Raw genomic sequence first — 26,176 nt, 5'->3', positions numbered from 1 at the left:
AAATACATTCTGCATTTGCTCCACAGGCACTAAACCATTGGCTATCATTTCTGTACAGATAGTTATGACTGCCCTGGACCTGTTTATTGCATATATTGGATTTTTTTATATATTTTTTTTTTCCAAAAAGTGCAGTAAATCGAATAGAGCACATTTAATGACTAGACATCACAAAAGGGGTCTTAACAAAAACGATGTTCTTTGTCATGATGTTTGTCAAAAGCCTCAAAAGGAGCCCAGAACCTTAATTGTAACTCTACCAATGCACTTTCAAGGTTTTTCCATCACGCGTCTTTGACACATGTTACAGTACTGTAGCTATTGTTGGTCTACTCTACTTCAGACATACTCACCACTGTGCAGGTTGCCTATGATTAAAACCTCTCAATCTGATCTCATTGTAGGAGATGGAGTTGACAATGGAGTTGGTGTGTTTTTTAAGTATATTGTTTTTTGTGGACCCCAGGAAGAGTAGCTGATACCATTGGTGAGGGGATTCTAATAAACTAAACCAAACGGTATTGTCATTTAAAAATAACTAGTAAATTTACTGCTGATATCTGCTGCAGTGTAATCAGGATTGTCATTCCATTTGCGCAGGTCACAGAACGACCTGCACTTTTATAAACTCTCCACTAGCAAGGCTGTCAATGCTAAGTAGAGCTAGCACATTCTACAAATTTCCTGGATTACAGATACATATCTGCACACCATCTATACTACCAGTCTGTGCAAAAACAAGATACATTTGAAGTCAAGTATCAACCAATTAGTCTGCAGTTTTCCTAATAACTTGATTCAAACGTAGCTCAAATTGAAATGGGCACCCCCTAGGAAGGTTGTCTATTTCATTGTACATTCTGCATAATTTAATTTTCGTGTTGCAAGACTGAATGATTAAACTCAAACTCTATGTTTTAGTATCAAGGAACATGTACCAAGTTTCATGCTTTTGTTCTCATTCTTTTCAATATGCTGAGGCACCTTACTATAGGATTTAATAGAGATCTTACCATTCTCTCCACAATGATGATCTTGGGCCCCAATTGCTTATGGATGGCAAATATGTGGATGAGCCTGAGTGTGAACACCATGAAATCCAGCGCCAGAACCGTCCGTCCTGCCTCATAAGTCCTCTCTACCATCCTGAGAGACCATCAGTAACAGAGACATTATTACAGCTCATATGTGGCTCAGCACATGTATATCCTGCCTGTGTCTACTGTGCTTTCTGCCCAAAGATACACTCTGTACCTACCTACCTACCTACATACATACCAGTGGAGGCTGGTGACTCAAGGCATTGGGGAGGACAGGGGGGAAAGATGCAACCCCCATCTGGGGGCATGCAGTGCGCCAATAGTGAGAGGTTCTTTTGGGAAGACTTTTTACAGACCGACAAAACCCTTTGGCTTTCCCTGATATCATAAGAAAGATTGCGGAATGACTTAGTCAGCTGCTGGAGCCATATTTTGCCAGAACTTGTGCGTTTACAGCTAGGCTATGCACTGGCTTGCGTTTTATTACTCTACCTGCAGTTTCATGTAATGTAGGTTGTGGCGGATGCGGAGAACCAAATAAAAACACTAATTTTTAATTCAATTTTCAAGTCTTTGCTGTTGATTTATTAGACTAGCTTCCCGTTCCAACAGGAACAAAGAGAAGTAGGCTACATTTTAGTTGAATTGTTATAGCACCATAGCCTGGCTTTGCCAGACCAATTCGCAAAAATGCGAAGGGACTGGAAACTCACAGTGGCTTTCCAATTCCCAAGGGTATGGAATTAAATGAATGCCATAAGTGATTGTGATTAAGAAGTTGTACTTGTGTTTTTTATTTGTAATACTTTTTGTATTTGTTCTTCACAAGTTGTAATTGTACCTTATAATTTGACCTTGTAATTTATATTTTGTTTGTACTTTTCAATTTTGTACACATAAAAATATTTTTCACGGTTTCAACAGTCGTTTTACAGATATGACCCTCATTTTATCAATGCCACAATTCACAAATAAATAAAATACAATTCACTCTACTTACAAACTTTTGGCATAGCTTTTGCACTTCCCGAGTCAATGCCAAAATTATTTTGTCCCTGAAAAGATGACTTGTCATTTGCAAAGTTGAACCCGTGTACGTTCCTCTCCTGCAAGCACAACTGTCTCTTTACAGATTGGACAGCACTAGTACAGCTTTGGATCGCTGATTACAACTACACATTTACAAGCCAGTCGTACGTTGAACCCGTTAACGTTCAGCACCCCTGCAAGCACAACTGCCTGTACAGATTGAACAGCACTTGTACGGCTTCAGATCTACGATTACGATTACACATTTACGAGCCCCGGACAGGTCACGTGATCCGGTGGTGATCATTTTTAGTGCTCGCACACCACAGCGGCATTTTAAATGGGAAATCTCCCTCGGAGTGGCTCCTTGGTGCGGTGCACCCAAGAAAGAAAGATGGAGGGTTTTCTGACATTCGTTAATCTTATAAAAAGCTCCAGTTCTAAAAAACTAGTCATCCCAAAATTGTCAGTTAAGCATGAAATTAACAGAATATTTTGCGTTTATGTAAAATATATGTGAAAATAAACCTTATGAATGCAATGAACATTCTTTTTTTTTGTCATGGGGGATATGAATGCAGATATTTCAGATAGGAATTCTCTGTTTGCCAAATACATGTATGTCTCACTTCTGCCTGGATAATAATCTGACATAGTCAACCAAGGAGCTTCTGCCTGTCGACAGCTACACATACATTAGTGAAACCTGGCTGGACCATTGTATATGTACGGCTGATGCAAATACTTGGTTGGTTTCTATGAGGATATATGATGTAGCAACCACTGATCATATGCATGTTGCTATGACAATAAATGTTGAGGTGATACCTGCTCTAACTCGGCAAGGTGGCAACTATAACCCAGCAATTTTGGATTGGACAAGCTGCACTTAGAATATCTCTCCCTACTGTATTAGAATGGATAAATCCCTAAACAATGCCTGTCTGCCTAGAGACGCAATTTTGTATAACTCAATGTATGATAAGGTGTCATGTACTGTATGAAGGCAGCAAGCCCTTTTACAAGCAAAGAGGTAAGAGTGTCAGCAGGCCTGGCTGGAATAAATATGTATATGACCTTCATGCTGAGGCGCGTGAAGACATTAAATCATGGGCTTTGGCAGGGAAACCCGGCCATGGACCTGTATTTGAATGCAAAAAGCTCACTAATGCAAGGTATAAGTATGCTGTGCGGTTCATTTGTAAAATGAGCAGGCAATGAGGGATGAATCTATGGCTACAAAGCTTCAAACTAATAATTTTGTGGAGCCAAGTTCTAAGCTATTATTCCCCCCCTCTTTTCCCTCGCTCAACCTTTCCCTCGGTAAGCTAACTACAAAATAACTTGACTAAGACGAAATAATGGCAGAAAAACTAAAGGAAAAACAATATCACTTCAATGAAGTGTGGGAGGAACAGTTCTTTTTCACAAATGTGAAAGACAAGAGTGTATGTCTCATTTGTGGGGCATCTGTGGCAACGGCGAAGCGTCACAACATAGAGAGGCACTTCAATACAATTCACAAGAGCGTCAATACCAACTACCCGCCTGGTAGCTCATTGCGGAGGGAAAAAGTATGTGACTTAAAGTCAGCTTTGGACGAACAGCAATCTTTTTTCCCCGAGGCCAGCAAAAAAGTCTGAGCTAGCAACCAAGGCTTCGTTTAAAGCTGCATATTTTTGGGCCAAGCACAAGAAGCCTTTTTCGGATGGTGATATACTGAAGGGAGCGATGACAGTGATTGCAGACACATTATTTAAAGACAAGAAGCATGGGCCAGAAGTAATCACTCTCTCCCACGTGCAACTGGGGTCGTACGATCACCAGAAGAGTGTCAGCTATGTCAGACAACTTGACAGAGCAGCTGGACCGAGACCTGAGTATTTGTCGTTGGTTTAGTATCCAATGCGATGAGTCCGTAGACACTAGCAGTACGGCACAACTATTGGTGTTTGTACGCATGGTATTCGACGATTTCTCCACAAAGAGGAACTCCTGATGCTACTGCCCCTGAAGACGACAACAAGGGGGGTTGATATCTACGATGCGCTGAAGGGGTATTTTGTGGAGAAAAATGTACCGCTAGAAAAAATGGTGTCTGTGACCACAGACGGAGCCCCCGCCTGACAGGCTGTCACACAGGCTTCGTGGCTAAATGTAAAGGTGACCTAGATTTTCCAACTTTCCTACATTACCACTGTTATCATTCACCAGCAGGCGATATGTGCAAAGGTGATGGGCTTTGATCATGTGATGACTCCGGTGATAAAGATCATAAACAGCATCCGCGCTGTACGTGATTGTACTGAAAAATACCAGCATAAGATGAGAATACTGATTGCACTGAAAAATACCAGCATAACCTGAGAATACTGTGATTGCACTGAAAAATACCAGCATAAACTGAGAATACTGTGATTGTGCTGAAAAATACCAGCATAAAATGAGAATACTGATTGCACTGAAAAATACCAGCATAACCTGAGAATACTGTGATTGCACTGAAAAATACCAGCATAAACTGAGAATACTGTGATTGTGCTGAAAAATACCAGCTTAAAATGAGAATACTGATTGCACTGAAAAATACCAGCTTCTTGTCTTTGAAATCGAGGGTTTAACATGATTTTGAATGATTTTTCAAGATGCCCATCCACATCCATTGTATGACCAAAACGGTGTTAGAGCAATTATCAACTTTCTCGAAAATGCTAGCTTTGTCAACGTTTTGATCTGAATCATTGTATATGATCATAAGTAACCTTAAAACAGGGCTAAACATGCATTTTCCCTTTACTATTCCTTTAAGCCAAATACATACATCAGCATTTTGGTTTAATGGTATGCCCATCAAACCATGCAAGTAAAATGGGCAAACAGTGTCTCAGACCCTTTTGGGGTCATTAATGTTGTAAGGCAAGGGGGAATTTGGTCCCCATTCCCTTTTATGGACGAACTGTGAAGAAATCTAAAAGACTGCAACACTTGATCAAATCAAATCAAAATTCATTTATAGAGCACGTTTAAAACAACAGCAGGCGACCAAAGTGCTGTACAAAGGTAGGTCCTAGATAAAAACATTTCACAACAAAAGAAGGAAATTACAGCAACCAATACAGACATTGAACATAAATAAGGCTTGAGACCACAGACTGGTTAAAACGCCAGGGAGAAAAGGAGGATTTTAAAAACTCAAGGGTCTGGGAGGATCTAATGTGAAGGGTCAGGCTATTCCATAGCCTGGGGGCAGCCGCAACAAAGGCCCTGTCCCCTCTAGACTTAAGTCTAGTTTTAGGCACCTCCAACAGCAGTTGGTCAGCAGACCTTAAGGCTCTGGCTGGGGTGTGGCGATGCAGGAGCTCGGAGAGGTACAGAGGGGCCAGGCCGTTTAGGGCTTTAAAAACCATTAGCAAGAGTTTAAAATCGATGCGAAAGCAGACTGGGAGCCAGTGGAGTGAGACCAGGACTGGCGTGATGTGGTCACGCTTTTTCTTGCCCGTGAGGAGGCGAGCGGCAGCATTCTGGACAAGCTGTAGGTGGCTGAGGGAAGACTGATCAATGCCAACATACAGGGCGTTACATTAGTCGAGTCTAGTAGTGATGAAGGCATGGATCACCCTCTCTAGGTCAGTAGAAGAGAGGTAGGGCTTGGTCTTAGCTAGGAGATGCAGTTGAAAAAAGCTTGTCTTAACTACAGCACTGATCTGTTTATCAAATTGAAATCATTGTCAAAAACCACCCCAAGATTATTCACAAAGGAACGAATGTTGGAGCTCAAGGGGCCCAGGGTATCGACAGAGCAGGTTGAGGGAGCGTGTCGTCCGAAAAGGATGATCTCGGTCTTGGACTCATTAAGATTTAGAAAGTTAGAGCTCATCCAAGACTTGACGTCACTCAGGCAGTCCAGTAATGGCTCCATACAGTCCTTGCCTTTGGACCGTAGGGGCAGACAGATTTGGACATCGTCAGCGTAGCAGTGGAAGGAGATTCCGTGCTTTCCAAAAATAGTGCCTAGGGGCAGCATGTAAAGTAAAAATAAGATGGAGCCCAGGATGGAGCCTTGAGGGACTCCACAGGTCAGAGGGGCGGTAGTGGAGGAGAAATGTCCTAACTGCACTGAGAAGCTCTGATCGGTCAGATAGGGCTTGCACCAACTTAGGGCAGATCCTGTGATGCCCACAGACTGCTCGAGGCATTGAATCAGGATTGCGTGGTCCACAGTGTCAAAAGCGGCTGTCAGGTCTAGAAGGATCAGGACGGCAGGACTACCTGAATCAGCAGCTAAAATCAAATCGTTAAAAACTCTAAGCAGGGCAGTTTCAGTGCTGTGTCTCGGTTTGAAGCCAGACTGGAACTTCTCGTGGATGTTATGCTTGGCTAAGAATGACTGCAGCTGGGCTGCCGTCAACTGCAGCTACTCGCTCCAGAATCTTAGATAGGAAAGATAGCTGAGATATGAGCCTAAAGTTTGAGAGAGTGGAGGGAGGGGTCAAGATGTTTCTTTTTGATTAAAGGTTGCACCACAGCATGTTTGAAGGCAACAGGGATACATCCTGAGCTGAGGCTGGTGTTGACCATAAGCAGCACACTAGCTCCGACTGAGTCAAAAACTTCCCTGAAGAGGCGAAAGGGAATGCTGTCAGTGGGGCAATTTGTAGGCCGCAGATGCTTGACTACCTCAAACTGGTCGAGAACAGCGGGGCATGGAGAAGGAGCAGGGTCAGGGATAGGCCTAGCTGGGATAGGCTTTGTCTTAAAAGGAGCAACAGAGTCCAACATCTGAACGAATGTGGAATTAAAAACAGACAAAATCTCAAGAGCGCTGAGGGCACAATTTTCTTTCAGTGTAGACAGCACAGAGTCATTTGCGCAGACGGAAAATTGTGATGCGGTCAAGGGGCTAAGAGCGTGCCGGCGGCATGCAGGGGCGATAGGTCTATCTGCTGGGCAAGGAAACGATAATGAGAACAGCACACGTAGATGGTCAGAAATGCACGTTGTTGCACAGATTTAATTGACGGAGACAGAAAATAAGATAACACTAGATCTAGAGTATGCCCCTTTTCATGTGTCGGTCCTGATACGCACTGGGTAAGATTGAAGGAATCAAGCAGATTTAGGAAGCCCTTAACCAGACGTCGGGATTCACAATACACATGAACATTGAAATACAAGGGACAAGGGGAAGACGGGGCGGATCCACCGACCGCTTAGATGCCGGGTAACAGGAGAGAATCCGAGGCGTGGAAGAGGCTGACAGGTAGGCCTTGAGTCGGACGAGCACACCACCTCGTTTTTCACGTCTTCTAAGGCACTTTTTTGGGGAAGGGCGCAAGACAGCCGGTGCAGGTACTCCAGGGGGCCAGGTCGGATCCGCTGACAGCGCTCCCATCGGGGATGGACACGCGGCAGAGGCGCAAGTAAACTGGGTCGTCCGACAGCACAGGAATGTTTGTAGGTCACCGTCCAGCAAAGGGCGATTAGGCAGCCATAAAGTCTCTGATGAAGCTCTGATGTTAAAGAGAGCTTGGCAATCATAAACCAGTAGAGCAGACACATCTCGACAGACACAAAGTAACAGAAACAGGGCAACAGCAAACAATATAGTGGGGCAGCGAGGCGGACGGCAAGCCACTATGGGAGCCATCTTCAATCGGCAGTGACACGTCCATCTTCAATCGACACGTGGATGCATAGTCAGTAATTGTTTAGTGAATCGCATGTTTGCGGATGACCTTGTGGTCCGGAGCCCTTGTAGTGCTGGTCTGCACTGGTCATGACATTAAATATAATGCAGCTAGAGTGTCATTATGATTTGCCGAACAAGAGAGGATAAAAATGTACAATTCCCAGTTTTTAAACTGTCAGATATTAGCCTACTTTGTGTGTCTGTGAGAAGGCCCAGATGACTGATGATGAGGATACCTTTAGGCAATGTTGTATGCTATACGCACAAGCAAACATTCTCCTGAGAAAATTTGAATGTAAAACTGTCCCTATTCAGTGCGTATTGCACATCATTGCACACTGCACACCTGTGTTCTAATTATAGCAAAGCATCAAGCTCCAAGTGACCTGCAGGCTAATGACGATCTGAGACTGTTGATGAAAAGGCCTTAGTCTAGTAGGCTACTAATAAGTACCAGTCTCACTTGTGGAGACACTGGCTTAGTTCCCTATTTCTGTGGTCTTCTATTGCATATCTGATGACTGAAGTGTGCCATTTTGGGTTATTTTATTCTTGTCTTGTCTTTCATCTGTAGGCCTATTGTTTTTTTTGTTTTTTTTTATTAAATCTTGGACCCCAAGTCTGAAATGAAGTATTGATTGATTGAATATGATATTCAGTTATTTTGTTTTCGTATGTGATTTGATGGCTTTGAAAAATTCTGTTTTATTAAAATTATTAGAATATACACATATTCATCCAATTATTATTTGAGCTTATGTAATGCAGCTCTTCTGCACCAGCCCGGGCTTTAACCCACAACCCTTGGAGCAAGAGGGTACACAGCAGACCACTAAGCCAAATGGAGACCTCCCCTTGCTCTGCTCACTACATGAACTTGAGGAGTGAGCTTTACTAGTGAGTGCTAAGCTGCATGTAAGGGTTTTGGTGGAGGACCCAAGAGCAGACACGATTGGGATGAAAAGCCTGTAGGCACGTTTATTGAGATCCGGGGAGGGGCAGGCAGTATCGTGGTCAGTAAAACAGGCGTGGGTCAGGCGGGTATGTGGTAGTCATACAGGCGATGGTCAGTCAGGAGCGTGGTAGTTGTACAGGCGTGGGTCGGGCAGGAGTGGAGTAGTCGTGCAGGCGAGGGTCAGGCAGGATCAGGATGCAACTAGGTGAGTCAACGATCTGGCACTGAGGGCTGTGTGGACTGGCTTCTTATCCTGCTGGCAATTGGCTGATCAGGACCAGGTGTGTTAAGGTGTGGGGGAGAGGCAATCAAGCTGATGTGCGGCAGGCATCGGGGGCGTGTCCGACTTGTGACCACAGACGTGCCCGCAGTTCCCGCTGCCGTCTCTGAGAGGTGCTGGGGGAAACCGAGTCCGGCAGTGGAGAGACGGGGACAGGCTTGAGAAGAACAGAGTCAGAACCGGGGCTCAGGCTGGTTTCAGGGGCCGGGGCTGAGGAGGTGGACGAGGCTGACACGGTGGCGCCGTGACACTGCAACCTGCGTGATGTCCAGCCATCTAGAATAATATGTATGCTAGGCCAGTAGGTGGTGATTTCAGTCTGTATTAGATACCACATGAGGTTGATCCTAAACAAATGTATAACGCTTGACATCATTGTCATTTATTTTCACATATATTTTCCATAAACGCAAATTATCAGATAATTTCACGCTAAACTGACAATTTTGGGATGACTATTTTTTTTTTAGAACTGGAGCTTTTTATAAGATTAACAAATGTCCGAAAACCCTCCATCTTTCTTTCTTGGGTGCACCGCACCAAGGAGCCACTCCTAGGGAGATTTCCCATTTAAAATGCTGCTGTGGTGTGCGAGCACTAAAAATGATCACCACCGGGATCACATGACCTGTCCTCGGCTCGTAAATGTATAATCGTAGATCTGAAGCCGTACAAGTGCTGTTCAATCTGTACAGGCAGTTGTGCTTGCAGGGGTGCTGAACGTTAACGGGTTCAACACACGACTGGCTTGTAAATGTGTAGTTGTAATCAGCGATCCGAAGCTGTACTAGTGCTGTCCAATCTGTAGAGAGACAGTTGTGCTTGCAGGAGAGGAACGTACACAGGTTCAACTTTGCAAATTACAAGTAATCTTTTCAGGGACAATGACATTGACTCGAGAAGTGCATGCCAAAAGTTTGGAAGTAGAGTGAATCCCGTATTTTATATTTTTGTGAAATGTGCCATTGGTAAAACGAGGATCGTATCTGTAAAACGACTGTTGAAACTGTGAAAAATATTTTTACATGTACAAAATTGAAAAGTACAAACACAAAATATAAATTACAAGGTAAAATTATGAGGTACAACTACAACTCATGAAGTACAAATACAACAATTACAAATAAAAATCACAGGTACAACTTCTTAATCACAATTACGACTTACTTATGGCATTAATTTAATTCTATACAAGGGGCTTTACCAACGGGCGTAGATCAAAATGCCTCTGATGCAATTGGATAAACCTACAACCAATCAGGGAAAATGCCTCTACAGTGCTCGTCTGTTCCGTCATCTTATTAAACCCGCCCCATATTAGATAAACAGTTGTGATTGGCACTAACAAATTTATGTTCGAGTGCTTCCGTTAGAAGGTTGGATATCGAGACAGATCTGCCGAGTGAAATCCAATGTGAGCTCGCGAGATCAGGCTGGCGACGCCAGGTTAATAGCACCAATGCCTGGCAATCAATGACGTTATAGGCCTACTGAAATACTTTTTTCCCGTATGCTTATAGCCTACTTCTCCACCTCCAGCTTCACTTTTTCCATCGTAATATGTTTTATCTTAATCTCTAGTTCTAAACTCCTCTTGTATAGACATCACATTGTCTACTCCAACCTGAAACTATTAAAAATCATAGCCTAAATTTGCTTTATTTAAGCGAGAGATATGATATATAGGCATAGGCTACTGTACAATTGCTATATGCGCCATAAGAATACACTTAGCCCAATGATCTAGCCAACTATTGTTCATGAGGATATTGATAAACTAGAAATGTGCAATTTGGAGAAATTGCAAGTGTGGTTGCCCATTAACAGCAGGTGTGTTAAGTGACGATCAGCGTGTCTCAGTGAGTTGCCAGCATAGGTGCGTACCTATCTACATGTTAAACAGCAAGTGTACCATGGGCTTTAAAGTGATATTAGAGTTAAAATAAGGGACGGGGGGTTACCTGCAAGAGACCCCAATCACGAAAAGCAAGATGGCCACCATATCACACTTGTTCCAGTTGTCCTCCACATATAGTTTGAACTTCTTTAAGATATTTGTGTCCTCGTCCGTGAAAAAACTCTACGCCAGTAAAAGGACACTTTAAGATAATGTACAGTAACAGAAAATAGCTATTGTGATTTAAAGTATCTGTGAGTCATTTGGGTGATCACAGCACAATACATCCAGTCTTAGGTAGCATTTGCTAAATTTAATATTATATGAATGAACAATAACAAAAGTCTCTTACAAATTTTCTGACAAAAAAATTAATTTCTGCAACAATTAATTTCAAGACAGAAAGGAGAGAATGAGCATTGACACGCACCCAACTCATTCCTCAACATAAGACATCAGAAAACAGTAGTTCCATACCTGTCGAAGCTCCTCCAGCACCAGGGTGAAGACCCAGAAGTACAGCATGACCTCAGGAGCCCCTGGGCCTTTGGGGGGCGGCGGGCGGAAGTCCAGCAGGAGAACGTATGTGAAGAGGAAGAGGAAAGCGAAGTACATGATGACGTTGCCCAGGAACACGGTGACAGGGGCGCTCCAGAAGCGGCGCCAGCGGCGCAGGAGGAAGCGCCACCACAGAGCACCGCTGCTCGGGGCCGCCGATCCACCAGGGGGGCCCCTAACGTCCCTGGAATAAAAACAAGAGCTCTCAATGCCATTTCACGATATTTCTTCATGAATATTTACATATTGAGAGCATGGATTTAAGTGCTAAAGTAAATTGACCATTCAAAGTTATGATTATCATTAGGGTATTTTGCAGAGAACTGCACTGTGTTCGAGAGCCAACGTAATAGCCCGGCAGCTACAACATCAACCTCGTCCTCGACCAACTTGGCATCTATGCCCTCCTCGACAACATCATCCACCAGCACATCATCTGGCAAAACATCTGGTAAGCTCAACGTTAGCTACATTTGTAATGTTACCATTAGCTTAGCTAGCGGTAGCCCTAGCCAGACTCTCACTGTCAGCTGTCTGAGCTGAGAGCCTGGCTCAGGGATTAAAGCAAAAAAAAAAAAATCTCCTGACAATTTTTTTCAGGCCAAGTCATATTCTAATTTCAACCTCCACTGTATATTTTTGTTAGGGGTGTAACGATGACACTAATCTCACGATACGATACACGATATTGGGTTGACGATAACAATACGATACACTAAGGCCAGGTGTGAAGCGTTGCAGTAGTGCTGCTGTTCACACTAATAGTGCATTTCTCCACATTTCTACTCCAATACACTGTGAATTTAGAGCTTAATTGTTGTAATATCATGGATAGGCCTAGAGACAAAAGATGTGTTTGTTACCAGCGTTGTGTAGCCAGTGTTCACTGATACACAATAAACATATCACAATATTGTTTTCACCTTGACGATACGTATTGTGACGTTTCTGTATCGCGATATATTGTGGCACGATATATTGTTACACCCCTCATTTTTGTATATAATGGAATTTGACCCCCCCCCCCCCTTCCATAGGCCAAGCTTTATTAGCTGATATAGCACACAACTTGCAATGCTATGCATTTATCATAGCCTATTTATTTCATTCCTATAACAAGTGTACTGAAGGCCGTTTCTAAAAGGTAAGTCGTAGGGCCTACTAAACGGGAGTATGATCCTGGTCGAGGCTTGGAGCGATGCACGGTCCCATGTCAATCCTCCAAAACTTCTTAAATCATTGTTCCTGGAAGTAGCCTATTTCTTTGACTGTGAATCAATCAGCCTGGATGTCAGCGAGCTCATCTTTGTAGTTCAAGTAGGCTATTCCACATCCTCGATTTTGGCGATAAAGTGATCCAAAACCCACGATTCCTTGGAGACATAAGCCTTATTTCCACTGTCGTGCCGAACCGTTCTGGGCATGCAGGGTAACCATTCCGACGGTGTTTCCACATGGGACCGGTTGGGCCCAGAACCGTTCCCATGGCACGGTTGTCTAACCGTACTGAGTGAAGCAGAACCGTTCTTTAGTAGAAATGTGAAGAGACAAAACAAACTACCATGGCAACCGACAATAACAACATTCCGTGGAACGCAACAGCCCGAGAGGTGGAAACAGACTGTAACCGTTCCACGGATCCGGAGCAGCGTGGTTTGAGCACGGTATCGGTTCGGCACGACAGTGGAAATAAGGCTATAGGCTACTGGTCCATCAGTGAAGAGTGATTTTATATCCTCTTGCAGTGAGGATATAGCCCACAGCCATAGTGAAGCCATTCGAGAATAGGCTATTATGGCCAAACGAGGGTAGGCTAGGCTATAGCCTATAGCCTATAAATATTAATGTTTTCATAAGCGTAAAGATACAAGGACAACAGTTAGATTAACGATCAAGTTTACTGTAGGCAGGCTTCGCAGGGCTCCATGTCTGTGCAATGTGTTATGTACAAGTGACTGTCGCATAGTTGTAGCTATTAAGGCCTATATGTAGGCTATAGGCTATTATATATAATTTATATACCTAATGCCGAAATATATATATCAAAATAGATTGTATGCCTCTACAGATCATATTATACCAGGTAGCCAATTGACGGAAAATCCGTCGCACTTGGAATCAAATTGACGGAAATCCGTCGTAGAGACGGAGAACTTTAATCCCTGCTGGCTATCGTTAGCTAACTTGTTGGCTAAATGGTGATGGTTGCTAGTTAGCTAGCTAGCAGTGACGCAGTTTGTAACGTTAAAGGTATAATATGTAATATGTGGATTATTTCCCCCATCTAGTGTCTAAAGATAAGAACTGCAACAACACAACGTATTGGTTGCCAAAATGCCAGAGAATGCACTCTTTCAGTCATACTGTGATAAGATCTTAACTCCGAGAGGAACATTACACTAATCAGTAATCACAATCAAGTATTTCAGAGTGCCATGTAATAAGTTACGTTAGATGCTGTAGTGTGGAGATAACGTTAGGTCTGGCTATGCAGATTCCAAGAAAGATAACGATAGCTAGTTAGCTAGCTTACCGGTCTAGTAGAAAAGTAGCCATGTCACCATGCGACTTTATCCGATGAAACTCCATAAACTCCGTCCAACGAGCAAAGGCTGGCCCGATATCTATCTGACTTTTGCTCCTTCTTTGGTCACTGAGCTTCTGAGATTCGTATCGCACGGTTCGCCGGGGCTCAGGCGGAGAAGCAGGCCAATGAAACTCAGCCATTTTACCAAACGTTTAGCTGAAAAGAGTGAGCGGAGGTGGACGGAAAAGCTGCCGTTTTATAGTCGCACACACACTTGATGCTAACCAACATCTATAATGCTGCTAATTCATGGAAGTATAACGTTTGCTGGCTACTACTAATCTCACAGTGGTGAAGCAAGAATAGTACCTGGCAACCCAGCGCGCAGTACCAACGCTGTAATACTATTGGCTTGTATGATATCAACAGAGTGTCATTGTCGGGCCGTCAAAATTTCATAATGTAATAATTTCTGACAATTTTTTTTTTCTTTATGGAAAAGCAGTACTTTTACTTTGCAGCCTTCGCAAAGCCCTATGGATGTATTATTTTTGAAAAAATGTTTATTTGAATCCACATATTACATATTATACCTTTAACTAGGTAACATTAACATGTCGGCTTAGGCTTATACAACAACATGGGGTTATATTTATTTGGACTTGGAGAGGTATTTTGGATTCTGACTATCAACATATGTTGTGCTTTTTCAGCTACTACTCGCCCCCGTGTGACACCTTTCTCTCTGGCAGAGAAGGCTACCAAGTTGTCACAGCAACGGTCTGTTGAGTGCCCCAGAGCGGTGACCAAGTTTGGAGATTTGTGCGCCCCTAGTGCCTCGGCGCCCTAGGCAATTGCCTTGTATGTCAAGTGTCCCTGCTCTCTTAATTATGTGCATTATTAAAAAAGTAATATTGCAGTAGCCAGGGTAGCGGTTTTTAGTCTGTTTTTCCAACCTACAACTTGCAAAAATGATATTTTTCCTGAGTGGTATGAAGCAATGTTTCCACTTGATTAGGATCTTGCTGGAGTCTTTAGTTTCCACCTCTTTTCATATTTCTCACCCACCTCATTTAGGGAGATGACTAGGGTCCTGAACCCCAAATACCCCCCCCCCCCCCCCCCCCAGACATGCCGAGCAACACTTATACTCGCATGGTACAGTGTAGAAAAGGACAATGTGAGGCAGAGCTAGAGGCAGTGGACCATGTGGCCGTGACCTGTGATGGCTGGACCAGTGTGATACAGGACCACTATCTAACCCTCACAGTCCACTACACCAAAGATGGCGAGCTGAAAAAGAAAGTGCTTCACACTAGGCCTGTTTATGTGTCTCAGATAAGGGCTACTGTTGCAGAAGAGATAGGTGACATTTTAGATGAATTCAATGTGAAATCTAAGATTGTTGCCATTACAGTGGATAATGCCGCAAACATGGATGTGGCTGTGAAAGCTATGTACTTATTAAAGGTTGGGTGTTTTGCACACACCCACAACCTGGGAGCTCAGAAGCTGTACACAGTCACCTCCATTGCAAACTGGGCAGCCAGGATCCGGTCCGTTGTGGTGTGGCTGAAGAAGACGAGCCTGGCAAAGCCAGTTCTTAAAGAGAAGGAGCGGCTCCTTGGTAAGTTTGAAGGTTAATCTAATAAAGTGTGTCTTATAAAAAGTGATTTATTATACAAATGTGTGTGTTGCATGGAGTATTTACGCCCTCTAGGGGTGGTTTTGGGAATATCAATGAGGTCATTGGGGTGTGTTCTGTTCAAGGTCTTCCCCAGCATGCAGTCATCCTAGATGTGAAGACTCGCTGGAACACTCTCTACCTCATGGTGGAGAGATTCCTCAAACAGTACCCTGCCATCCAGGCTGCATTCATGAACCAGCGGCTCAAACGATCAATGGACAGGGACAGGTATTGATTATTATTCAATCAAAATTATATTATTTTTTAGATTGTAATAGAATCTCTGGCCTTCACTAACTATACCAGCACACTACTACTTTCACATACCAAAAGTATGTTTAAGTGCAAAGCATGTATTTGTGATTTCTTTCAGACTGCAGACTCTCCGATGATGACTACAGGAAGGCAGAATTTGGCAGAATCATGAAGATTCTTTACACCTCAACCCTCTGTGTCTCATCTGAGACGGATGCCACTGCCAGGCAAATTCTCCCACTCTTGGGAAAACTCTGTGACCACTTCAAGGCTCGAGAGGACGACCACCTTTGCAGTGACCGTCAAGGAAAAGGTCTGGGGAGACCTCTCCGAGCGCTATGGAGTACGTATAAGCTTGTGTTTGTCTCATCTGTCTTTAAAAGCCCCACATATACAGATATACATCTCTTAACTTTCAAACATTTATTCCTTGCAGGATCCCACCCTCAGACTGTTCCTGGAGGAGGCTAAGCCCTCGACCCCAGGGTCAAATCCAAAGCCGTGGATGATGCTGTTTGGAGCAGACTGGAGAAGGAAGCAAACCAGGAGGTGAATTGATGAATGAATGATCATTCACAATGACTGACTACAGTAGAGTTGTGTCCTGTATTGCATATTTTATTTGTATTAATAATGAAATATCTATACAACTATTATTTCCATGCAGAATGAGGGGTCTGCTGCAGCTGAAGTGATCGAGGAGGAGGAGCAGGAGGTGATGATGGGTCATCTGATGAGGGGAGTGCAGCAGCAGGAGCATGTGTAAGAACTACACAACAACATTGATATTCTTGCTTTACTAGCACAGTAATGCTTGATGAATGATGAACACTTTTACAGGTCTCCTACAGTCCTACTTGAATTTGGTAGAAAAGGGAGGGAAACTAACTGAAAAGTCCCTGGGCTAGATGTTTAAGAAGTTGTGACAACCCTGATTTTTACCCTATTATTTTCAGGCTCCAGCTCCAGCACAAAAGAAGCAGAAGCTCTCTGCCCTGGGTGAGCTTTTTGCCGAAGAGGACCAAGCCCTACCCAGCACAGGTGATACCAACCAGATGACCACCAGTGAGAGGGCCCACAAAGAGATCAAACTTTACAGAAGCCTACCAACTGTGTTAACTTCTGTAAATCCAGTTGTTTGGTGGTGGCAAAAGAGGGATACCTTCCCACTGCTGTCTAGCTTGTCAGGGAAATATCTCTGTGTACAGGCATCCTCTACACCCTCAGAGCGAATCTTTTCCATGGCAGGTGACACAATAAGCCAAGAACGTGCTTGTCTCTTACTAGAAAAGGCAGACATGCTGATCTTCCTTAAAAAGAATGCCTAAAGGCTTTAGAAGTGAGGGTCTACTAGTAGTACTACTAGTCTAATCAAGCTCTTTTGTTGCTTTGAAGAGAGAAATGCATATTGTAGTTTGCACCGAAGCAAATGTGTAAATACTTACAGAACTTTATTTTCTTTTGTGATCTTAATTTATACAAGTAGTAATTTTAATTAATTAATTAATTAATTAATTAGTTCATGTTCAACAAGCAAGTGATGGGGCTGCTGCTCCCAAGTTCAAGCAATACATATTTTGCAGTGAGAATTTAAAATGTTTCGGCTGATTTTGTCAATATTGCATGAATTAAAAAGGGTTTTAGTGCAATTGCATTCTTGTACATACTACGATAGTGTGCTACGGTATCGGTATTGAATTCCAGATATCGAATTTGGTATCGTATCAAAAAATTTCAAACGATACCCAGGCCTATTCAACACACAGCACTTCACCTTCAACAAGCCAGCCCAATGACAGAAGCAATCTCTTGGGAAAGTGGAGCTCTAATTAGGAAGTGGTGTGTGTTTAAATATGACAATGACCTTTATCCAGTGATCATCCTGGATATTGATGAAATGCATGCCCAAATCAAATGTATGCACCGTGTTGGGGCCAACAGGTTCTTCTGGCCTCCAAGAGACGATATCCTGTGGTACCTCTTCGATGACGTGCTTGAAATAATTCAAGCACTACAGGTCTGTGACATCCCGTCACGGAAATTCAGAGGGATGTATGGAAGGGACTCTCCCAGTCACTGTGATGATGCTCTGCAATTTCACTAGGACAAGGAATGAAACGAATTTCCAGGAAGAATAGAGTCAGACTATGCAAATAAATGGAAAAACTAAAGAAATTGCTAAAGAGAAGAACGCACTGACAAACAGGAAAAAAAGATAAGCGTTTAAATAAGAACAAATCTCATTGTTCAAAAGTAAATGAGAACATTTTGGGGAAAATGAGAATGAAATGCTGTTTTTTAATCAAATTTCATACATTTGTTATTTGAACCGTTGTTCATGTTTCAGTATTGGTCGTTAAGAGTACCTTAATGAGAATTAAATTAAATGCTCTTTTAATCACCTTTTTTTTACATTACATTACAGTCATTTAGCAGATGCTTTTATCCAAAGCGAATGTTGAATGTTGATAATTACTTGAACTGTTGTTCATGTTTTAGTTTTGGTCATTAAGACTACATTAATGAGAATTAAATTATCTTTAAATCAACATTTGATGAAAACTGATGTTTTACATTTTTTATGAATAAAGCCACATTTTGATATATTTTGGGTCTTGTATCATTAAGCCATGCCTACATTTAGATCAAAAGTAAATGTAAGGGGCAGTGGCTAGTTTTCAGTGCAAAACTAGAATGGAGAAGTAAGACGCCTCCTTCCCTCCACTAGTCTCGGGGTCCACCTTGGGCAAGTGGTAGAACCCTCCTAGCCCCCCTACCTGAGGTTACAGGAAAAACCCTGATGACAGAGTAACAAAGAGGAAGAGAGACCCGGCCTGGAGGAAGCCCGGGGCCCTCATCTGGAGCCAGGCCCAGACAGAGGGCCCGCCTGCGAGCACCTGGTGGCCGGGCTTACCATGGAGCCCGGCCGGGTCTAGCCTGAATAAGCAACGTGGCAACACTATCTCATCCTCCGTCTCGTGGACCAACCACCCGCGGGAGGAATTGTCGGGGTCAGGTGCACTGCCGACTAGGTTGCGGTGAAGGCGGGGGGCACCGACAGACCGGACCCGGGCAGCAAAGGCTGGCTCTGGGGACATGGAACGGGACCTCGCTGGGGGGGAAGGAGCCGGAACTTGTGAGGGAGGTGGAGCGATACCAATTACATCTGGTGGGGCTAACCTCCACGCACAGCACCAGCACCAGAACCAAACTCCTGGATAGGAGTTGGACCCTATTCTTCTCCGGAGTTGCTCACGGTATGAGGCGTAAGGCAGGTGTGGCTATACTAGCTAGCCCCCGGCTGAGCGCCTCTGTGCTTGAGTTCACCCCAGTGGGTGAGAGGGTCGCCTCCCTGCACCTTAGGACTGTGGGAGGGGGGACTCTGACTGTGGTTTGTGCTTATGCACCAAACAGCAGTTCGGAGTACTCGGCCTTCCTGCAGACCCTAAGTGGAGTCCTACTTGGGGCTCCTGGAGGGGACTCCACTGTCCTATTGGGGGACTTCAATGGACACGTGGGCAATTATGGAGAAACTTGGAGGGGCGTGGTTGGGAGGCATGGCCACCACGATCTGAACCCGAGTGGTGTTTTGTTGTTGGACTTCTGCGCTAGTCACGGTTTGTCCATAACAAACACCATGTTCAAACACAAGGATGCCCACAAGTACACCTGGCATCAGAATACCGAAGGTCCATGATCGATTTTGTTATTGTATCATCTGATCTGAGGCCATGTGTTTTGGACACTCGGGTAAAGAGAGGGGCAGAGCTGTCCACTGATCACCATCTGGTGGTGAGCTGGTTTCGATGGCGGCGGAAGCTTCTGGACAGACCTGGAAAATTCAAGCGTGTAGTGAGGGTGAACTGGGAACGTCTGGAGGAAGAGCCTGTCCGGAGATATTTCAATTGCCACCTCCGGCGGAGCTTCTCAGGCATCCCTGTGGAGGTTGGGGACATCGAGCATGAGTGGTCGGTGTTCAAAGCCTCCATTGCTGAAGCTGCGGCTGGGACCTGTGGCCTGAGGGCCATAGGTACCTCAGGGGGCGGTAACCCTCGGACACCGTGGTGGACAGCGGTGGTCAGGGAAGCCGTCCGACTGAAGAAGGAGGCCTTCCGGGATATGTTAGCCCGGGAGACCCCAGAAGCAGTTGCAGGGTATCGACTGGCCCGGAGGGCTGCGGCTTCGGCCGTGACTAAGGCAAAGCAGCAGGTGTGGGAGGAGTAAAACATGGAGAAGGACTTTCGGTCAGCACCAAAGTGTTTCTGGAAGACCATCAGACACCTCAGGAAGGGAAAGCGGGGGACCATCCAAGCTGTATACAGCAAGGAGGGGACACTGCTGACCTCAACTGAGGAGGTTGTTGAGCATTGGAAGGAGCACTTTGAGGAACTCCTGAACCCGACTAATCCACCCTCTACGATCGAGGCAGAGCTGATGATGGGGGGTCATCGTCAATTTTCCTGAAGGAGGTCACTGAGGTAGTCAAACAACTCCACAGTGGCAAAGCCCCAGGGACTGATGAGATCCATCCAGAAATGCTGAAGGCGCTGGCTGTTGAGGGGCTGTCTTGGTTGACACGCCTCTTTAACATTGCGTAGAAGTCCGGGTCAGTGCCAAAGGAGTGGCAGACTGGTGTGGTGGTCCCAAAATTCAAAAAAGGAGACCAGAGGGTGTGTGCCAATTATAGATGGTAAATGCTAAATGGACTGCACTTATATAGCGCTTTCCACCTTAGCGGCACTCAAAGCGCTTTACAATGGCCTCTCATTCATCCATTCACACACACATTCACACACCAATGGCGGCAGCTGCCATGCAAGGTGCTAACCTGCTCATTGGGAGCAATTTGGGGTTAGGTGTCTTTCTCAAGGACACTTCGACATGTGGACAGTCAGAGCTGGGATTCGAACCGCTGATCCTTCGATCATTGAACAACCCGCTCTACCAACTGAGCTACAGGTCACTCCCTCCCTGGCTTCCTCCGTCCCGTTGTTGACCTGCAGTTCTATGTTGCTACCACAAGAGGCAGTGGTCCCAGAACCTGCAGTTCTATGTTGCTACCACAAGAGGGACTGCATTTACCGTTTTTGGCCGCGGGAGGGCAGCTATAGGCTTAGATAGACTGTGTTCCTTGTTGAGTGTAGTATTAGCAGTACTTATACCAAACACCTACTGCTTCTCACAGCTACTGCTTTTCACCTCAACTTCCATACAACACCTCCACAGTTACTGCTCGGCCCCAGAGTTGGCTATAGACACACGGTCTCCAATGAGGGGTGTATGGGGATGGCCTGGCAATCACTGACCTGCCCCCCACTGCCTCTGACCCGAGGGGGCGGAGTCTTACCACCACGCCAATATCCATGCCAAAGACCCCACAACTAAGCCTCTGAGTGAGCTAGAGACACACAATCTTCACTGGTGGGTGCATAGAGATTGTCCGGAGGTCACTGCAGCGTTGCCGACCAACTCAGACATGAGGGGGCGGAGTCTCGCCACCACGCCACTATCCACGCCAGACCCTACAACTAAGCCCCTGAATGAGCTAGAGACACACGGTCTTCACTGGGGGGTGCATAGAGATTGTCCGGAGGTCACTGCAGTGTTGCCGACCAGCTCAGGTCCGAGGGGGCGGAGTCTTGCCACCATGCCACTATCCACGCCATGGACCACAGAACTCAGCCCAAGTAGGCTAGAGACACATGGTCTTCTCCGGTGGGTAGCCTGGAGAGGGATACACTGTCCCCAACTGGCTATAACCCAAGGGGGTGGAGCCTCGCCACCACGCCACGGAATCCACAACTCGGTCCTTGATTGGGCTAGAGGCACACATTCTTCAATGGTGGGTGCATGGAGATTGCCGGGAGGTCAATGCACTGCTCCCGACCTGCTCTGACCTTAGGGGGCTGAGTCTCGCCACCACACCACTATCCAAGCTATGGACCCCACAACCCAGCCCTTGAGTGAGCTAGAGACACACAGTCATCACCCGTGGGTGCAGTGATTGCCCGGAGGTCAGTGACGTGTACCCGACCAACACAGACACGATGGGGCAGAGTCTCACCACCACGCCACTATCCACGCCACAAACACCTGCTGCTAGTTGTTGTGAGCTCATGAGCTAACTAGCTATCCTGCTCTTATTGTGCTAAATTAGCATTGGAAGCATTGGAAATTATGTGTCCAGACACTGATGTGTCCAGGCGACAATGTCATTTCAATTCACAGCTATTTCAGTGGCATGACTAGCTTCCGTCCTACCAGTCCTGAACAGAAACAAGCCAGCCACGCACATAAGCCAGGTGGACCTGGCCTGGTTTATGACTGTAGACAGTATTTTCTGATTTATGGGGTGATAAAAAGACATACAGTAATGTGTCTACATAATGAAACAATAATTTTGAATCTGGCTTCATCCAATGTTCAGATTTAGTCATACATACAAATATATGAAAATTAGTGCATATTTAATGAGGTAATGACTAATTTGCATATTTAAACATAAAATCTTAGAAAACTTGCAATACATTTTTTCTTTGTTATGATGTAAGTAATCAACTGGGGATAGTTCATTGTGATATCTATTAGTTACATTTTTTACCCTATTCACCTGCAGTGTCTCGCTGCCCATTCCTCTTAACTTCATGTTAGGTCTTCTGCTAGGTTTCCTATACTTCCCAGTAGCTGAGTGGTTAGGGCGACGGATTTACAATCTGTTTTTATTTTTAATACATTGGCAACATGTATAAACAACTTTTTTCACTTTCTCATTGTGGGTTATTGTGTGTATATTGATGAGAAAAAGATTTGAATCCATTTTGAATATGGCTGTAGCATAACAAAATGGGGAAAAAGTGAGGAGGTGTGAGTTCTTTCCAGATGTACTGTATGTCGTCTTGGGTCCACTGCGTCCGTCAGCGTCAACTATCAACTGTCAGACGCTGAGGAAATGAATCCATTGTAATTAATGACAGCGGGTCCACTGCAGCTGCTGCGTTGTGTTCGACGCCTGCATCCGACATTAGAGAATTGCCGAGATTTATTTCTTGATTTTTGACGGTAGAATGTCACAGTGATAGTGACAGTGAAAGTTGATGCTGACGGCCGCAGTGAAGCCAAGGTGTGTGTGTGTGTGTGTGTGTATATGTATGTGAGAGAGAGAGAGAGAGCAGGAGTTTTCCTGTGGAGGTATAATTTCTAAGTGCAATGCACAGTTTTGCAGTGCAGGCTTCTGTAGTTTTCCTGTTTACTTTGTTTTTGTGTGTGTTTTTTTAAACATAAAATGCCACTGCTCAAGGGACCTTCTGGGGCCTAGAAACCTCCCGTCAGGACCTGCTTTGAAAGCGCACCACCCAAAAATGTGAGTGTGCTGCACGCGAGGTGGCAGTGTCTCGTGTGTGCAGTACTTGGCTGGCTCTGGCATACCTGATACCACTGAAATGTATACTGAGGAGTGAGTTTAACCACTTCAAATGTTGTTACACCAACATCATGTATGTGTGGGCAGAGCCCTGTGCTCTCTGAGCACCCTTTTCTAGTTTTCCAATTCTCTTCAATTACATGGCATTCTGTTAAATGCAGGCCAGTGTGAATCAAGGTGCAAATGTGTGATTTGGCTGAAGACTCACAAAGCGTCTTCATCTGTCAGCAGAAGAGCCTTCTCTGTGTCCAGACTGTCCAGTTCTGCAAACTGCTCTCCCCCACCACGACTGTCCAACTCCTCTTCACTGAAACACACACAAAGCATGATCACATGCCTTAACATGCACACACACACAAGCACATATAAACAATTTCATCATGTTGTAATTTAGATTCTTAATTGCAAATTCAGTGTTTCACTTAATATATACACATGACGCTATCATAGCAGGACATGGACCACTGTGTTATTCCTGGTCACCTGAACTTGATGAGGTTGGTCCAGATGAGAGGAGGGCAGAAGAAGGACACCACCAGTTTGGAGATGGCTGTGTCTGTTTTCATCGTCCCCCACCAAATCTTAGTGAGCATAGCCTGAAGGAAAAAAAAACATATTGCCAATATGTTAATAACCTATCCATACCCATTGTAAGCATGCCTCCTCTTATGTCATGAACTACTTAAGGATGTTTTGTAAAGACTGAACACTAGCGTGCACGTATTACTGTAGGATGAATATGCAGTGCACCAGAGGGCCCAATAATCCACACAATCCACAATCCTGTAAATCCACCTACGGTTAATACAACTGCAACACTTTGTCCTACCTCGTGGTGAGAGCAGCAACGGCAGCAAAGTTTTAGAGGAGTGTTCGGACCACTCCAGACCACCCCCTTTTTCAATGTTGCACAATAGCCGCCAGAAGGCGTCGTTGAGCAAGCAAACTCAATTCGGCAGGAAGTAGCCTATAACTGCCTATAGCTCAAACTAGTGTATTCTTTGTATTATATTGTGTATTTTGTACCTCGTATTGTATATTGTGTATATTATCATAGTCTATAATCAAAACGAAGACAACACATTATTATTGAAGTTAGAAATTGAAATGAATTACAGTAGTTAGGGTTTTGTGTTTTGTTTCAGGAACGCATTCAACTGGGATGTGACGCCGTCCCCCAATCCTGAGCTCCGATACAAATTGTAAACCCCGGAAGTATCTTTGAAGTCGGGGCACCAGCTAGCGTATATATGTATATAATAACGCCTGCACTCTGGAGTGGTGGTTGTAACGCCCAAACGCAGTGACAAGACTGATTTCTGGGCTTGTGCTAGCGACATTTTAAACTGCAATGGGAAAGTAACCGACTCTCCTACATTTACATATCATAGAGTCTACCTATACATATTTTGAGCTTGTTATGTGCATAGGTAGTTATATAAAAACGACCACAAATCATCACTATGAATTCTGTGAAGTGCCGCCCTGAAAACATTGCTTGGCGACGCCTCGTCATTGTATGAGAATTCCATATTACTGTACCAACGTTATTCTGAGTGGGGTAGGCTAGCTTCGGGCGTTACGCCACACATTCTGTTGAGCCAGGAATTGCAGGGCTATTGTCAAAGTTTGCAACCCAGTAAAAAAAAACAAAAAAACATAACGCCGTTGGATTTGAATACCGGAATTGTTTAGAGGACATTTTCAGTTACACATTAATCTACAGTGTTATTACCAAAAATTATCTGGTTTTGTACATTTACGTTTTTAGTAAAGAATTGGTGACGCTGTCGCCTCAGAGTCAGAGTGGGCGTTAGCACACACACTTCCACTAATGTAGCTGAGTGCAGTATGGCTTCATCACGATACGAAGAAAAAATACGTCTGATCGGAGGTGTGGATCCATACAAAATGTTCATACTCGCCTATACAGGTTTCCCAGAAGCTTCTTTCGTTAAGAGGCTCTTGGGCCATTCATTTAGAGCGTTCTGATTGGTCAACTGGTCTGGGCAAGCTCTCTGATTGGTCAACTGAATGGGCTAAAGAGCCTCTTAACGAAAGAAGCTTCTGGGAAACCTGGCCCACAGGGCGATATCCTACAGATAACGCCCTGTTACTCTCAATGCAATTTACCTATGAAAGCGCTTCATCGGCCCGCTCGTCCGAGTGACAAAACCGTTTTGTTAATCACCAAAGTAAACACATCGTTGGAAAGATGAAAGCCTTTTCTCCGAGGTCGCTACAGTTTGTAGTCCCCCACCTTTCAAATAAAAGGCAAATTTGTACACTTAAATGTCTAATATCCACAGCGCATCGACTGTCTTCTTCTACCGGCGATTCGGCGCTACTGTTTCCCCCCCCCCCTATTGCAGAATGGTAGCTAATATGTCCAGCCAGGACTGTCTCTGGCGCTGGCACAGCGTAAACGAAGTGTGGAGATAGGTCTGGCTATGCAAGACTAGGGAGGCGCAAGGCCTATTAACTGCAGTAGTGAGCGTGCACTCTCCCCTTCTGTCTCTCCTCAGAACTTGTGAAGTTTGAATGATATTGGATGATATTAAGGGCGAGACATATATAGAGGCGGATTTAAAAATAAGTTCTGCCAGCTGCGATGCACAGAAACAAACAACTGATATTTTCTGCAAAAAAGTGCGGTCTGTCGTTTTCATTATGATCCAATCTGTGTCCTGAATTGAATAGGGGTTGAAAATGAGGGATTGCTGAGTTTCCGGGTTTAAATCTAAATTGATGAATGATTGAAGTCTGATCAGTTGGTAAAATGATAAATATATAACCAATTGTATGTAGGCTACTGTCTCTGCTGTAGCTTATCCAAAAA

At 44.5% G+C, this 26,176-nt stretch overlaps 1 protein-coding gene across 1 annotated transcript in view; it reads right to left on the bottom strand.

Moving 5' to 3' along the window:
• Nucleotides 1-26,176, bottom strand: part of trpm5 (transient receptor potential cation channel, subfamily M, member 5) — a gene marked incomplete at both ends in the record, with an annotated part of 60,218 nt that overhangs the window by 14,972 nt on the left and 19,070 nt on the right. The window contains 5 exons of the mRNA XM_084437282.1: nucleotides 1,014-1,146; nucleotides 10,955-11,073; nucleotides 11,368-11,632; nucleotides 23,546-23,644; nucleotides 23,821-23,933. Coding sequence (XP_084293408.1) covers nucleotides 1,014-1,146; nucleotides 10,955-11,073; nucleotides 11,368-11,632; nucleotides 23,546-23,644; nucleotides 23,821-23,933 — 729 coding nt within the window. The remainder of the gene's footprint in view (nucleotides 1-1,013; nucleotides 1,147-10,954; nucleotides 11,074-11,367; nucleotides 11,633-23,545; nucleotides 23,645-23,820; nucleotides 23,934-26,176) is intronic.

Source organism: Borostomias antarcticus (assembly GCF_949987555.1).
Source record: "Borostomias antarcticus genome assembly, chromosome: 4".
Taxonomy (NCBI): domain Eukaryota; kingdom Metazoa; phylum Chordata; class Actinopteri; order Stomiiformes; family Stomiidae; genus Borostomias; species Borostomias antarcticus.
This window is presented reverse-complemented; position numbering and strand designations above follow the sequence as displayed.